Consider the following 15,458-nt stretch of genomic DNA (forward strand, 5'->3'; position numbering starts at 1 on the left):
TTCTGGGAGGGTCAGAGGGCCTGGCCTGGCTCTTGGGGAAACAGCCAGAGCTTGGAGATCCTCCCCAAAAATCTGTCCTTTGGCCACAGCAGCCACCCACAAAGCACTGAGTCGTGATGTAGTGAAGAGGGCTGCCCTCTCCCAGCGGGGTGGGACAGCACATGCCAGGCCTAAGGGGATCAGCTCAGACTGGCTCTGGCCACAGATGGGGAGGTCCTGAAGCTGAAAATGCACCAGGAGCCCATGCTGGCTCTCACCCAGCGCTGGGTCGAGCAAGATGAGGGTTTAAAACAGAGCTGCGCTCAGATGGGGGCTGTAGCTGGGACCCCCACCCCCAGAAAGGGCTTGGTGCAAAACCTTAGCACTTCATATATCATAGAATCGTCAAGGTTGGAAAAGACCCTTAAGATCATCAAGTCCAACCGTTAACCTAACACTGCCAGGTCCATCACTATACCATGTCCTCGAGCACCATGTCTATCTGTCCTTTAAATACCTCCAGGGTGGGGACTCAACCCCTTCCCTGGGCAGCCTGTTCCAATGCTTGACCACCCTTTCAGTGAAGAAGTTTTTCCTAATATCCAACCTAAACCTCCCCTGGCGCAGCTTGAGGCCGTTTCCTCTCATCCTATCACTTGTTACTGGGGAGAAGAGACCCACTTGTCAATGGCAAATACATTAAAGGCTGAGTTTTGCCCATACAAGCGTGAATCCTGCAAATCCGTGGCCCCAGCTGTGGGCTTTGAGCCTTTGGACACAATCTGCACAAGTCGGGCTTTTGCTTTCAGCAGGACAGCCCTGGATGGAGCCGAGACCAGCACTGGCCCAGCAGGACCGTGGGACATCCCCGGCCGCTCCGTGACCTGGGGAAGCACCCTGTCTCTCCTGCCCACCAGATCTGCCAGCACTAACAAGATCAGGCAAGGGCTCTTAATTAGGAAATGACTTAATAGCAGCTACGATCTCCCACATTAAGTGCACACAGGTGGGAGCTGGGGTTTAAATACCCAAGGAAGGGCCCCAGGCTCCCCCCCTGGAGATGTGGGCTGAGCAGCAGGAGTGGAGCAGCGTCCCAGAGCCAAGTGCTGGCTGTCACCTCACCTGCGATGGTGTGCCACTGCCCATCGCAGAGAGATGGGCATGTCACTGATGCGGAGAACTCATCAGCCCCAGCGTTCACTCTCACGGTGACCTGGTGTGTGAGACAAACCCATTAGAGCACAGTGAGCTGAGCGGGATGGGCAGGAGATGGCCGCTGCCTCTGAAAACCTGTGAGGAAGCCACCTTCTCACTACCTTTGTCTCCTCCATGTACAGCAGGAGATGGTAGCTTCTCCTCGTGCTGATGTAGAAGATGAGGCCAGAGGCACTGCGGGGACGGACCTCCAGCGTCACCTCCAAGTCCTGCTCAGTTGCCACTGCATCAGCTGGAAGAGAAATGCTACTGGTGAGGAGGGGGACAAGGGACCTCCCATGAGACGCGTCCCTCCCAGTCCCAGGGCCGTGGGAGCCAGCCCAGGCTGCTGTGGGCTACCTAGGACGACGGACCCGCCATCTGCAGCAAAGAAGACCCCGCTCTCCAGTGCGCCCTCGTAGCACGGCGTCACCCCGAAGGTGCGTGAGGGGGGACCCAGGGGCCTCCCGTCCAGCTGTGGGTTCCTCAGGCAGCCATCGAAGCTGGAGGCCGATGCAACCTGTGGAGAGTGGCCACCAGAGTGAGCGTGGAGGGGCCAAAAAAGGGCAGGCATGGGGCAATGCCACGGGACTGGGAACTGGCCAAGACAGGGCCGTGCCATGGGACCACCAAGCCCTTACCGGTATGTGAGCCTTGGCTTTTCCATCTGGGATCCCCCCCACATACAAGGGTGTCTGGGCCACAAAGAACCCCGCAGTGGCCACTGCAGCATCCTGGGCTCGCAGCCCGTCAATAACCAGCTGGGCTCGGCTCTGGTCTCTGCTGAAGACGACCTGCAAAGACCAAAGGTCAGAGCCAGGGCTGGGGGCTTCCTGGGTTGGGAGGAGCCCCAGGGCTGCAGCCAGGGAAGGGAGACCTCAGCTGGGAGGTTCAGCCAGCCCTGGCTGTGTTTTTGCTCTCCGCTTTGCTCCCGTGGGACCGCGGGTGTCCCGTGTGCAATTAGGAAGCAATGCCCAGAGCAGGGCTGCACCGAGCTAACCCCTGCACAGGCACCCGGCAATGCGGGGCTCATGGAAGCGACGTGGCTCAAGGAGGTCCTGCTGAGCCCCAGCCCTCCGCTCACCGTGTGCCACCGCCGGTCGCGGTACTTGTCTTTGCTGCGGATGCGCAGCCGGTGCCCGCCGACGTCCACCAGGAAGACAAAGCGCCCGTTGGAAACAAAGAGAGCCATGAAGGTGCCCCTCTTGCCCGCCACGTAGAAGAGCAGCCCACTGGAGGAGTTCAGCTTCACCTCCAGGGAGAAATGCGACCTGCAGGAACAGGGGGGTGATGAGAGCACCCTGCTCTCCCACAACTGCAAGGGACACCTGCTCTCCAAGAGATGGTCCCCAGGGCCAAGCTTGTGTGGGGTGGGTGTGGGGTGGGTGTAGGGTGAGCCTCACCTCCAGCCAAAGGAGGCTGGGATCTCCTCAAACTCCCACCGACTGCTTGGGGCACCCCCGAAGCGGAAGGTGCCCCCGGCTGCATGGGGCTGTGGGTGCAGCCGGCAGAGCCCATCCCGATCATGGCGGCGGTCCTTCGAGGCAGGCTTGCCCGGCACCTACACAAGTTGTACCAAGGAATGGAGTGAGGGGAGCATCCCTGCAGGTGCCACCAGGCAGAAGTGCTCAGCGAGGGGGCAATGGTGGCATCTGAGGATGAGGAGGAGGAAGATGTGGGGAGTTTTGGCAGCAGCTCATACCTTGGGTTTCCGCCTGTCCTTCTTCAGAGTGACTCTGAGCTGCTGCGGCTGCTCGCCCCAAGGACAGCTCATGGTGACGTTGATGCTCTCCAGGTTCTGCTGCAGGTCCACCACCATCTGTGGCTCTGACATCCTACACACAAGAAGGGGTCCCTGTCACCGGGCCAGCCAGGAGGCAGGAAGGGGCTGCGCCCTGCACTCTGGGAAGGGGCGCAGCAATGCTCACCGCTTGACGAAGACATTCCCAATGCAGCCGGTGAGGTTGCTGAGGGCACCCGGCTCTGGTGAGCCCCCAAGCTGGAAGAGCGGCTGCCCATCCTGCCGTCGCTGCCGCCGGCTGGGCCCAGTGCTTGCTGTGGTGTCTTGCAGCTCATCGTCCACGTACAGCCGGACCCTGCGGGGGGGAACAGTGTGGGCCAAGTGGGTCCCCGTGGCCACCAGCACGCCATCCCCTGTGCGCTGCCAGGACACGTACCCACGGGCATCGCTGTAGAAGGCCACGTAGTGGGTCCTGTCATCCGCATAGGCATTTTCAGTGGTGACTTCTGTTTCCAGTAGGTTCAAGGTCAGCTGGCCCCTCTGGAGGGACACCTGGCACATCCCCTCCTGCAGAAAGCATTGCCCCACTGCCACTCAGGAGCTGAACCCCAAGGAAAGGCCCATTTCCCCACCACCTTCTAGGAGCTCAGGGTGCAGATTTCACTGTGGATGCACCCCCTGGCCCCATCAAAATCCCCCCCTTTCCCAAGGGGGAGCAGCACCATCCCCAGAGCAGGAGCGGATGTTCATGCCCTGCTGCTGGGACACCTGGGGGGACTGCAGGTGCCCACCTGGGTGGCATGGTGGTAGAGCAGCCCCTCGCGCTGGCTCGTCCGGAAGCCGAAGCCGCTGTAGAAGTCCTGCAGCCCTGGCACGTCCTTCAGGGCCAGGGTCAGGTAGCCGTGGCCATGGACACTGACTGAGCGAGCCACCTGCAAAGGACACCATGCAGGTGAGGTGAGATGAGGTGAGAGCCCGGCCCTGGCGTTGCAGGGGTGCTGGGAGGGTGACTGAAGGTGTTCAGGCCCTCGCTGGGTCTGGCCAGTGCTATGGCCAGCCATGTGGAGCACCTTCCCACACCCCCCCTGCACCGAGGACCTGGGGGTTTTGTGCTTGTTTCTGTGTGAATGAGGGGAGATGGGGCCTGTGCTCCCTTTCCCCAGCGTGCTGGCCAGGCTGCCAGGGCTTTGTGCTTACCAGGAGGTCCGAGGTGCACCCGTAGCTCACGCCAACGGTGCTCATGCGCTTCAGGTCGACATATTTGCCGAGAGCCTTCAAGCCCTTCATGCAGCCCCGGATGGGCCCACCCGTGGGGAAGAGCGCTTTCAAGCTGCAGGAGAAGCAAGCAGTGTTATGAGGACAGCACCAGGCAGGATCCAGCTCTGCGCAGGACCTGGCCCTGCAGCCCTTCAAACAGAGTGCCTGGGAAGGACCCGTGATGGCCACAGGTATCTCCAGTACCCCAGGCACAAGGCTTTCCAGAGCACCCAGCACAGCAAAGGAGGACTTGGCGACACCCACCAGCACCTCACTCCTCACCAGAGATGATGTCCCACCCTCAAAAGCTCATGGTGATGGGCAGGAAGAGGAAATCTCCCCCCAGTATTTCAGCAGGGCCCCAACAGCCCTGGATATGGCTGAGAAAGGGCCAGGGCCACCACAAGGGCCACTGGAGGGGAAGATATGGACTGCCCCACCCCACCACGGGCTGGACTCACCTGGGGGGCAGCACAGCTGGGGGCACACCACCCAGATAGTAGGAGACAGCGTTCTCCAGGGAGTTCTCCTGCTCCACCATGAAGATGGTGAGGCGCTCCAGCCGCACCAGGATGCGCTTCTTGCTATTCATTTTGAGGAGGAAAATCTGGATCTGGAGACAGAGGAGAAAAATGATCCGCCAGCCTGGGGCAATTAGGTCCATCACAGAGGGCAGCACAATGTGTCTGGTTCATGGCTCTAGTCAAAGACTTTCTTGCAGCTCTCCCCCACCAAAAACAAGGGTCCACATGCCCCCCTGCCCCCAATGAGGAGCCCTCCAAGCAAGCTGGGCAGGCAGCTGTTCCCCCTTACCGCTTTGTTTGTGGTGCTGCTGATGGTGAGGGAGGAGGAGTTGCTGCTGGGTTTTGCCATCTCCAGGCCGGTACTGAAGTCATAGTAAAGCACCAGCTTCCCGTCCCGGATGGCCAGACACAGGAATTGACCCTGGGGGAGGCAGGAGGGACAGTCAGCCCCATGTCCCGGTGTCCAGCGTGCAGCTGTGGCGCTGAGCCCGACCTGCCCTTTAGCACCAGTGGGAACAGGTCCTGCTGCGGGTGCCTTGATGCACCACTGCTACAATTACTGGGGATTTATCTGCAAATGGCAGCCCTCTGGTGGGGCGCAGGGATGGCACCGCAGGCGGGAAATGCTCCTTGCAGCACTGCCTGCCCTAGTGAACCCTGGCCCAGCTCGGAGGGTCTGTGCGTGGGTGCTCTTGGAGTTCAGGGGAGTCCCTCCAGCACCAGACAAGTGCCTCTGCCATGAGGTCTGGGTCTAGCCCTCTTGTGGTTTTTAACAATAGCGCAGAAACGCTGCTCCAAGTAGCACTGCCATCTCCAAAGCCCTCTTCTCCCCAGGGCCCTGAACTGGGAATGACTGCAAGTGGGACTGGGATTGTCCTAGCCCACTGGCTGAGGGGTGAAGGCTCCCCAGGGGAGCAAGCACCTGCCTGATTCTCCAAAAAGAAGAGGATGCCGTTGTAGGAGACTACCCGGATCTCCTGCTCAAAGCGCTTGGTTGTGCCAAACTGGCTCTCAAACTTGATCTCCGCGTAACCAGTGCCATCAAAGTAGGAGCCGTCCGTCAGCCAGGGGTCTCCTGTGGACTTGGACCTGAGCCACGCAAGAGACCCAAGGCATCACTCCAGAGCCAACTGCCACGCTCTGGGGCAGCCAAGGGTCAGGGTAAGTGCCACGGACCAGAGCTGCCCCCGGCCTGGGCACGGTGCCCTACCTTGCACAGGGCTTCTCGGCAGTGGTATCCACCTGGAAGGTGCGTTGGAAGTTGTACAGGCTCACCACCTCCTCGTTCAGTGTGTCCAGCTCCAGGCACCCGCGGTAGTTGGGATAGCGCAAAGTGGGAGGAGGCTGGGAATGAAACCGGACAGTCAGGGCAAGTTTGATCCTGGTTTTCCCATGAAATCAAGGGTTTTCCCCCACAAGAAGCTCCAAAGGTATCGCTGATACCTCCTAGAAAACCAAGCCTCCCTCCCTACTGCCTGTCTCACCGTGAAGCTGGTAGGGTAGCCACCCACGTAGAAGACCACGTTGCGCGGGTCGAGGTTGAGTAGCCCCTGCTCCCCCTTGGCCACACTGTCTCCCTTGGTCTCGTGCACCGTCTGCCTCTCCACGATCACTGACATGTGCCCATACTGCAGGATCCTGCAGCAGGGAGGGATGGTCAAGACAAGGGGAGACCCCCAAAGAGGAGCAAACCCTGCCCTCCCTGAGCAAAGGGCCTCCCCACACAGCCCTACCACAAAGGGTTGCATCTCCCACTGGGGAGCCCCACAGCAGCAGTGCGTTGAAAGGAGTCAGCACTGATGTTATCAGTGCTGCCACAAGGCTGAATGGACCCTACATGATGAGCTTCATCTTTCCTCTCCTGCAGGAACCCCCAGACCCTCCATGACCTGGTAAGACACCATCTCCCTGCTAGTTTTTTTGAGATATCTCAGTGTTGATCATCTAGGGATGATTGGATGATGGAGTCTGCAGCACCTTTGCAAGCTCAGGGCCTGTCTGGGCTTGGGCACAGCAATACCCGCATCTGCTGCAGGGACGGTTTCCCGCTGAACTTCCTCGGGATGTGTCCCATCAGTCTCCTACCTGTTGATGCTGATGGTGGCAAACTGTTCTCCAATATCCTCGTCGACGGTTAGGGAGGCTGGCTCCTCATTGCCCAGTTTGTAGACCCACTGCACTTTGCGGTCCTTGAGCACGATGCCCAGGTAGTCTCCAGTGGCCTGAATGCAGGGAGAGACAGGGCTACACGCTGGCATTTGGGACAGGCAGGAGTGCGAAGCAATCCTCTCCCTGGTGCTCCCAGGGCTGCACCGGCCAAGCACCCCCATTCGCACTGCCCTCCCCATCCACCGCCAGCCAGGCTGACGCCTGCACTCAGGACCTCTTTGTGTTCCCCACAAAGACACTGAGGGAGCAGATGAAGGGAGAGGAGCCAATGTCCAGGCGTGATCCCCCATCCACGCTACCAACACGGGCTCCTCCTGCCCGCACAGCCCTGTCTCACCTCGCGGCTGCCCAGGTACAACACGAACCGCCCCTCCTCTGTCCCGTCCTGCCGTCGCTGCCGGCTCCTGGGCTCAGGGTTTTGGATGTAGAATTTGAGGGACGTATAGGCTGCCAAATCCTGCAGGTTGCTGGGCATCCGGACCTGCACACCTGAAGTGCCGTTGAACTTCATGGGGACTTTCACCTGGCCAGAGAGAAATCCAAACCCATAGCACTGAAACCACTGCTGCTGCCTCTCGTGTCATTGCCAGCTCTACCAAGTCGAAGCATTTTCTGGAGTCTTCCCATGAGAAAGGGACCCTGCCTGGTGGGCCCAGAGCTCTTCTAGATACCCTCCCATTTGCATACTACCCTCAGGCAAGGCCTCATTCACCCCAAGCCCCGGGCACCCCATGCACAGTCCTCCCACGAGCCTACCTTGCTGGCAGCATTCCTCGCCTGCGTGATGAGCTGCCGGATCCGCACAATGTTCTCTGACACGGTGGCATTCTTGTTCCTCCTGTTCTCCAGGTTGCTCAGCTTCCCCAGCAGCAGTGGGATGGTGCTTTCCAGGCTGGACACTGGGGTTGGGGAGGAGCCAGGGGTTTTGAAGGTTAGCGAGGAAGGGAGATGTAAAGCTCAGGCAGTTTTGAGACATGCAAGTCAAAGCAGTGGCAGCTGGGAGCAGAGTCACAGAATGATCCCCTAAATCCAACAGCCTGGATGTTGTGAAAATGCTCTAGTGCATGCAATCTCCTGCACTAAAGGTATAGGTGATATAGGCACTGCAGGGACATTAAAAAATAAAGGGACAGGACTTAAAGCACCCAGTATTGGCTGCTACCTCCCTCTGCTCTTGATCTGGAGCTGCAAAGCACAGCTTCCAAAAGCACAGAGCTCTCTGGGGACATCTGTCCATGCACTGGCTCATGCCAGACACAGCCCTGGCAGCCCAGCAGGCTCAGCACTCACCAGATTTCCTGGCATCCTGGACTGCCTGGTTCAGGTCTTCATTTCGAAGGTCTCCGTACTGGTCTTTCCACTCATCCAGATTCTTTCTCATGGTGCTCAGGGTATTTTCCACTCTTGCAGCTGTTTCGTTGGCCTCGGCAGCCGCCGCTTTGGCATTCTGGATCATCTCTTTTGTGTCCTCTGGAAAGGAAGGAGAAAAATCTCTGGGATGGCCAGGAGTGGGGAGGAAGCACCCTTGGATCACAGCCTGGGTGCGAGGAAGGGAGCAGAGGGAACCAGTCTAGCTACTCCAGGTCAAACCTTGGTCCCTGCCCAACATGTCCTGCACAGACTGGAGCTGGCTCAGGAGCTGCTCCTTCTTCATGCGGAGGTCAGCCAGCTTGTCCTTTGCTGCCTGCAGAGTGCCTTTAATAGCTGGAATTAAAGAAATGCATATGTTGTGTGTTGGATCTCAGTCCAGCCTGAAGGACACCACACCCTGCAAGGAGCCTCTCTCACCCCCGTTGAGTTTTCTCTGCTCTCTCCTGACAGCCTCCTCCAGGTTGCTGCTGTTCCTCTTCAGCTCTTTAGAGATGGCTCCGAGATTTTCCGATATGACATTCTGTAAAACAAACATGCACTGCCTGGGAGTCTGAAGAGGAATTCCAGTCTCTGGCCCTGACTGCACACAAAAATGCTCGTTCAGACAACTGCAGTGGGGTGGGCTGCAGGGGTGCGATGGGGAGACCCAAACCTCCAGAGTCTGGGCCCAGCTGTGGCAGAGGCTCTGCTCTCTGGCACAGAACGAAGTGCTCAAGTCTCAGAGGGAAGGGGCAGCAGAGCCCTACTTGTGGATATGAAAAGCTGGAGGACTGTTGAGGGAGTCTGGCTTTTGCTCATCTTCACGGGGCTCCCCACAGCACGTACCATCAAAGCCTCGCTGGCTGCTTCATCAGCATCGTGGGCTGCTCGCTCGGCTTTTTTCACAGCTTCAATGATGCTGGCATAGGCATTAGAGGCATCAATCGCCCGCTGGATAAAGCCATCCTGGTTTGTGCCCTGGATAATGCTGTGTTGGAAGATGAAGCCATCAAGTCCATGGAGACTGCTCAGGCTGGGCTCTTGCCCAGGATTCCACAGACAAACCCCTTTGGGTTCCTCATCACAACATGTTCTCCAGGATAAAGCTTTGGAGATGGCACCCCGCAGCTCCCCTGCCATGGTATGGGGCTGCAGTTTTCCATCCCCAACTCTGGTAGGAGATGGCCTGACTACTGAGTGTCAAGACCGGTGCCTCACCTGGACAGGTTCCTTGCAAGCTCATCCAGGAGCCGGGCATGCTCCTCTGCCTGCTCCACAATGGGGATCTTGCTGCTGGCCGGGGAGAACTTCTTGACCCGCTCAGTCAGGGGCAGCTTCGCCCCATCCAGCAGGGCTGCCAGCTTCTCGTACGCCTGCAAGGACACGCATCACTCCTGAGGGCTGCCACCCCCTCGCACTCTGCCCATGCCGAAGTACCTCCACCACTCACCTCCTTTGCACTCTCCATCTTCTGTAGGAAGTCAGAGACCTGGGCCAGGGAGTCCTTGGCCATCCTCAGGGTCTCCTGCACCAGCGCATGCTGCTTTTGGAGTTCACGGCTCTTTTGCTAGACACACAGACGCAGGGTTAGGCACTGGCAGGGCTGAGGTAGGCCCCCCCTCACTGCACGGCAGTACGGGACCACCCGGTGAAGGTCTACCTGACTCTCCTCCAGGTTGTTGCGGTTCAGGCTGTTCAAGTCTTCCGTCTGCCTGGTTTTGTTCACAGCCTCGTTGAGGGCGTCGCGGAGATCCATCAGCTGGGAGCTGTGCTGCGCCAGCCGGTCCCGGATGCTGCTCACCAGATCCTGGTTGGACTCCCAGCGGGTGTGCAGCTCACTCTTCACCCGATGCAGCACTGAGAACGGAGGAGATAAGAACTGTTGCTAATTCATCCTCCTGTGTTAAAGGGCTCTTTCTGTGCCTGGCTGTGGAAAAGCCTGGTTCTGGTCTCACTTGGCAGGTATCAAGGCCAGAAGTGACCATCTTCCCTCCCTCCCTCCTTCAGCCTCGATAGCACAGGATCTTATCCAAAATTGTCTCCAAACCCCCAGTGCTGGTGAAAGGGATGGGATCTCTTTCAGAGAGACACCCAGCCATGCCTGAAAGGCTCCAGATGATGGAGAAACCCCACCTGAGACCTATTCCAGTGCTTGATTACTCCCACTGTGAAAAATTACTTACTTCTAGCAAGGGCCAGTTTATAATTCCAGCTTTCAGCTGCTGAACTACATTTTGCCACTGCCTGTTAATCAGAAGCGCTTGCTCCCTGCAGTGCCAGCGTGCCTGGTTATGCAGCGGGGCTTTGTGTGGGAGCACAATCCAAGGGATTCCTGCAACGGATGCCCTCGGGATGGCAGAGCTGCTGAGGCTGGTGGGCTGCTGGTTCTTACTCTAGACCCCCTTCCTGGGACAGCGAATATGAAGAAACATGGGGTGACTTATTCACGTCCACATGTGATGCATACATAATAATGGTAACTCCTGGTTCTAAGGGTTCTCATTTTTGGTCCTCAAACAGAACTACCCAGCTAATACAATCTGCTCTAAAACTCACCTTAAACTCACCTTACGGGAAAAGGAACCATAAATGGAATGTCACAGGGGACCCTAAAACTACTGTAAAACTTGTTGGGGCTGCCTGCTTTATTAACAGCACTCTCCCAACGTGACCATGATGTGTAGCATTCACATGGGCTCCACGCCAGGCTTTGGGGAATGGCTCGACCCCGTAGGATCTGTGCAGCCCTGTCCCATGCCACTGAGCCAGACTCACACTTCTGAGCCTCCTCGTGCTCGCGCCTTGCCAGCTCCTCCTGGCTGCTCAGGCTCCGCTCCTTCATCTCCCTCAGCATTCTTTCCACCTCAGCCATCTTCTGCCGAAACTCCTCAGTGGAGGTGGTGCTGGCGTTTGCTGCCCCAAACCTGGCCATCTGCCGCACCAAGTCTGCAGAGAAATCCAGATCCCCCGTTAGCACTGACCAGCCCAGGTCCTTCACAATCCCCCGAGCTCCTCCTCCTCTTACATCACTCTCAACAAACTGCAGCCAGCTTTCATGCAGTACTCAGGCACCCGAATTACTCGAGATCACTCAGAGGTACTGCCCCTCATTTCTGTCTCCTTGGCCGTTACAGTAACGCACGCTACATCCCAAGCATCTTTTTGTGGCTTTACCTCCTTTCCTAGGTCCAGTCACTCCCTGTTTTGCTAAATCTGTCCTGAAGCAGCAGTGCAGACTGCCCCAGTTTTACGCATTTTAATAACATTTGTGCAAGTATAACGTGTTTTTTCCAAAGATTGTGTTTAGTCAAACAGCTGGGACTCACAATAAGCCTAGTCTACCTGAACAGCCAGAATTCTGCAGGGATCTCCATTTCATTTGTATGCCCCCTTGTTTTCTCCACGGCTCTAAGTGATGCAGTACTCAGTGCTGTTTGAAAGTGAGAGCCTGGTATTCCCAGCAGGAAAAATCCACAAAACAGAGACCCTTCTTTACCTACCTGCAATGCCTTTCTGAATGCTTTGGATATTTAGCAGGAGCTGCTCCCCCCTCTGGTAAGTCTCTCTCGTGTGCTGCTCAATCTGGTTTGCTTCTCTGCGAGTCATTGTCATCTACAACAAAAAACACTGGCTTAGCTGAAGTATGAGATTATGTTTTATGTGATCTGTCAGCAGGAAAGATGTTCCCAAAAGGCACATAAGGCTTGGGAATGTGCAGCTTTTGAGGTCCTTGAACCACGTCTCCTCCAACAGCTTGCCCTGTGCTGCTCACCTATAATGCTTTTAGTGATGGTCTTATTTAGCACCTTCAGAGAAGCACAAGCAATGAATGCAGCTCCAATGCTGCAGGATCTGCATCCTGAAACAGTCCTAAGACCACAGAGGACAGCACTGTCCTGCGCTCCTAACACAGAAAAAACCCTGACCAGGACACAAGAAGAGATGGAGGGCTGCAGTTTAGCCGTTCAGAGCGCAGACGTACGTATACACAGAGGCAGTTTATCCATGCAGCTGCCCAGGGACATACACCATAAAATAGAGACTTCTCCCTCTCCCTTAGATTAGGAGCAGGCAGTTTATAAATCAAATCAAATCAAGACTTGCTCAGTTTATAAGTTCTCTGAAGACACAACTGGTGTTTTTTAGACTGTATATAGATTGCATCTTGCAAAAGGTCTTGCTGTATTGAGGTCTCCGAGGACTATTACAATAAAAAAGGTCGGCTCATTTGCTGACAGAGCCCAGGCTCTCCCTGCCACAGCATGGATACATCCAGGATGGACCTGGATGTTTATGTTCTTTCCTCGTATCCTTCCTCTATAAATGACATTTTATTGAATTTATTTTTACTGGTTAAAGTTGGAGCTACCTGAAAAGCAAGTAATAAATCAAGAAGCAACCATCAATATCACAAGATGTTTAACAGCCCTCCAACGGAGGAATACAGGCAATCTAGCTTGAGCATCTAAGTATGAGACTCCGACCCCCAAGCCTAGTGCTAGCCGGGCAGGAGACCCATCCTGCCTGAACTAGGCTCCTCACAGCCTTCAAAGACCTCATATATAAAAGGAGGAACCTGTGCTCTGTCAAAGATGGAAAAATACCCTACTTTGTGCTGTAGTGCGTTCAAGTCCTGCGTGAGGTCCACGTTCTCATCCTCCAGCTCGTCAGCCCTTTGCCTGACCTTGTTCATGGCTCTCTGGTACTCACGCAGCTGGTTCTGGAAAAAAAGAGCCGAAATCGGGTGAATGGGCCAGGAAACATGGACAGAAAGTGACGTTAAACCTTCCACGTACAGCGACGGTCGCCATAGTGCTGTTGAGAGCGTGGAGGCGAGCCCAGGCGATGGAGCTGGCGTTGAGGTTAACCAACTGGCTGCGAATGGAGGGGAAGGACATCTCGATGCTCTGCAGATCCTCCAGCAGAAGCAGGACACAGCTGTCGCACACTGCCAGGGCAATGGAGCGGTCAGCAAAGGGCCCTTTCCCAGGGATTCCCTTGCCTCTTTCCCCAGGACTGCAGGATACAGACCTTCACACCTCACACTGTCTGGACCGTTTGCCACGGGGATCTCGTACTCGTGCATGCAGACGTCGCACTGCTTCCCCGTCAGCCCGTTGGAGCAGGTGCACTCCCCGGTGCGTGGGTCGCAGGAGCCCCCTCTGCACTCACACTCTGCAGAGTTTAATAACAGGGAAACGCCCGCGGCATCATTTTGTGCTGTTGCCACCCCAGAGGGAGGGGAAAGGGTGGTTTTATTCCAGCTGTGCAGTTGCATCCCTGCTTATCTACATGTCACTGCTAGGGGTTTCCCTGTGCAACCTAGCAACATGCACAGGAACTCAAATAGCAATCAGTTGTGTTTCACCTTTAGCAATTCAATTAGCACACATGCCCCCAGTGCCTTGTCCCACTCCTCCATGCGTGGGACCCAACACCCGGGAAGCAGGACTCACTTGTACAGCCGCTCTCGCTGAAGTCCCAGTAGCCCGGGGCGCACTGCTGGCAGCGCGAGCCGCTGACGCCGGGCAAGCAGCTGCACTGGCCGGTCTGTGCGTGGCAGCTGGTCCCCACAGCGCCGACGTCGCAGTCACACCTCCGGCAGCCGGAGCATCCCTCGAAGCCGTAGTACCCCTCCTAGGGAAAAGCAGAGCAGTGGGTGCCCTGTTCAGCAAGAGGGCATGCGTGCCTCCCTCCTGGGGCAGGCTGAGGCGATGTGGGACCCCAGTCTTGCTTTCTAGGAGTGTTTTGACCATCACAAAACTCTCATCAACATGGCAAAGATGTGGAGCTGCAACAGGAGCCCAGACACACTGCAGCACCACCCTGCAAACCTGCCCTTGCCCTGCAACGCCCACACTGGGTGCATGCAAGGAAATGGGGTTTATTGCAGTTTCCCAAAGGGTACCACATTACTGCCCAGGCTGCAGCTGAATGCTTCCTCCATCGCTTGCTGCCAATCTTTAATAGGCTTTTGCCATGCATAGGCACATCAAGCAAATCCAGTCTTAACCACCTGGCTGCCAGTGCAGCTGCCAGCACTGCTCTGCTCACAGGCCCAGGGGCACACACCGGGGCTGCCCCTCGTGCCGGTGCCAAGGACAGGCACCATCCCAGTACGCAGGTGGCCCTCACCTCGCAGCGGTCGCAGCGCTGGCCTGTCACTCCAGTCTTGCAGAAGCACTGGCCGGTTTGTGGGTGGCACGACTCTGTCCCACAAGGCGAACAGTTGCACTCTGCAAGGGAAAAATACACTCAGTTATATGCCAAGGAGACCGCTCAGCCACTCGCAAACCTTATTCCCGACAGGGAATCCTATTTCTCCCTTATCTATCACAGTCAGAGCAAAGACAGAGCCTCTCTCCTCTTGGATTTACTCCTGCCAACAACTTATTCCCAGGACACCCGCCCAGGGCAGACTCCCTTTTGTGAGCTGCAATTTGGCTGCTGTTCCTCAGAGGGAGCTGAGCAGTGCTGGGAGTGGGCTGTGCAGACCCACGCTCCTGAGGGAGTGCCGGCACCGCTGCTGCGGTAGCTGCTCGGAGGCAAGACCATTCCAGCCTGGGTGTGGTTTGGCGGCTCATATTCAGGGGTGGATTGGAGGTTATGGAGTTGTGATGCTGGAGGGCAGGGTTTTGGAGTTTTTTTTTTTTTTCTTATCGCCTTTGGAGGATGCCTGCAATGTGTGCAACCAAGTGCGTGACTCATCGGGGCAACACACAGCCTGGCTAAGGTACTAAACATGTCCGCTGTCAGTCTGTCCATCTTCCCCCCGCAGTGCTTGCTGCCTGCCCCACTCACGTGTGCAGTTCTTGGCTACCACTGCATCCCCGTAGTAGCCGGCGGTGCAGACCTCGCACCGCGTGCCGGCCGTGTGGTGCATGCACCCTGTGCAGGCGCCTGTCAGGGAGTCGCAGCTGCTGAACAGCATGTTGGGATCCGTGTTCCCATTGCAGTCACAGGGCTGGCACGAGCTGCCAATCACCAAGGGATTGCCGTAGTATCCTGGGGCACACCTGGAGAAATACGGCAAGTTAAAACACAGCCAGGCATCGGGGGGATCGCCACAGCTCATGCCTGCACCACGCTCGAGTCTTGTGCAATCACAACAGTGTGAACATCCAACACTTGTAACTGCTGCAACCCTCGGGGATCTCCAAGCACTTTGTGTTTTGCCTCACAATACCCCAGAAAGGTGCCTTTATTGCACACTGCAAGTCAAGGCAAAGCACGGCTAAGTAATC

At 56.7% G+C, this 15,458-nt stretch overlaps 1 protein-coding gene across 1 annotated transcript in view; it reads right to left on the reverse strand.

Annotated features, from left to right (window-relative positions):
* LAMA5 (laminin subunit alpha 5) overlaps nt 1-15,458 on the reverse strand; it is a gene marked incomplete at its 5' end in the record, with an annotated part of 94,643 nt that overhangs the window by 676 nt on the left and 78,509 nt on the right. Inside the window, 34 exons of the mRNA XM_082325699.1 lie at nt 1,102-1,192; nt 1,296-1,426; nt 1,534-1,693; nt 1,815-1,967; nt 2,258-2,444; nt 2,577-2,734; nt 2,876-3,008; nt 3,102-3,269; nt 3,351-3,481; nt 3,706-3,846; nt 4,112-4,244; nt 4,633-4,784; nt 4,985-5,116; nt 5,622-5,784; nt 5,906-6,039; nt 6,180-6,333; nt 6,781-6,917; nt 7,202-7,387; nt 7,621-7,763; nt 8,155-8,334; nt 8,455-8,568; nt 8,653-8,755; nt 9,061-9,202; nt 9,433-9,587; nt 9,665-9,781; nt 9,875-10,071; nt 10,990-11,160; nt 11,715-11,826; nt 12,824-12,934; nt 13,011-13,162; nt 13,246-13,389; nt 13,671-13,851; nt 14,350-14,450; nt 15,016-15,230. Of these exons, the coding sequence (XP_082181825.1) occupies nt 1,102-1,192; nt 1,296-1,426; nt 1,534-1,693; nt 1,815-1,967; nt 2,258-2,444; nt 2,577-2,734; nt 2,876-3,008; nt 3,102-3,269; nt 3,351-3,481; nt 3,706-3,846; nt 4,112-4,244; nt 4,633-4,784; nt 4,985-5,116; nt 5,622-5,784; nt 5,906-6,039; nt 6,180-6,333; nt 6,781-6,917; nt 7,202-7,387; nt 7,621-7,763; nt 8,155-8,334; nt 8,455-8,568; nt 8,653-8,755; nt 9,061-9,202; nt 9,433-9,587; nt 9,665-9,781; nt 9,875-10,071; nt 10,990-11,160; nt 11,715-11,826; nt 12,824-12,934; nt 13,011-13,162; nt 13,246-13,389; nt 13,671-13,851; nt 14,350-14,450; nt 15,016-15,230 (4,982 nt within the window). The remainder of the gene's footprint in view (nt 1-1,101; nt 1,193-1,295; nt 1,427-1,533; nt 1,694-1,814; nt 1,968-2,257; nt 2,445-2,576; nt 2,735-2,875; nt 3,009-3,101; nt 3,270-3,350; nt 3,482-3,705; nt 3,847-4,111; nt 4,245-4,632; nt 4,785-4,984; nt 5,117-5,621; nt 5,785-5,905; nt 6,040-6,179; nt 6,334-6,780; nt 6,918-7,201; nt 7,388-7,620; nt 7,764-8,154; nt 8,335-8,454; nt 8,569-8,652; nt 8,756-9,060; nt 9,203-9,432; nt 9,588-9,664; nt 9,782-9,874; nt 10,072-10,989; nt 11,161-11,714; nt 11,827-12,823; nt 12,935-13,010; nt 13,163-13,245; nt 13,390-13,670; nt 13,852-14,349; nt 14,451-15,015; nt 15,231-15,458) is intronic.

The sequence above is a fragment of the Platalea leucorodia genome, assembly GCF_965183815.1.
Source record: "Platalea leucorodia genome assembly, chromosome: 13".
NCBI classification, from domain to species: domain Eukaryota; kingdom Metazoa; phylum Chordata; class Aves; order Pelecaniformes; family Threskiornithidae; genus Platalea; species Platalea leucorodia.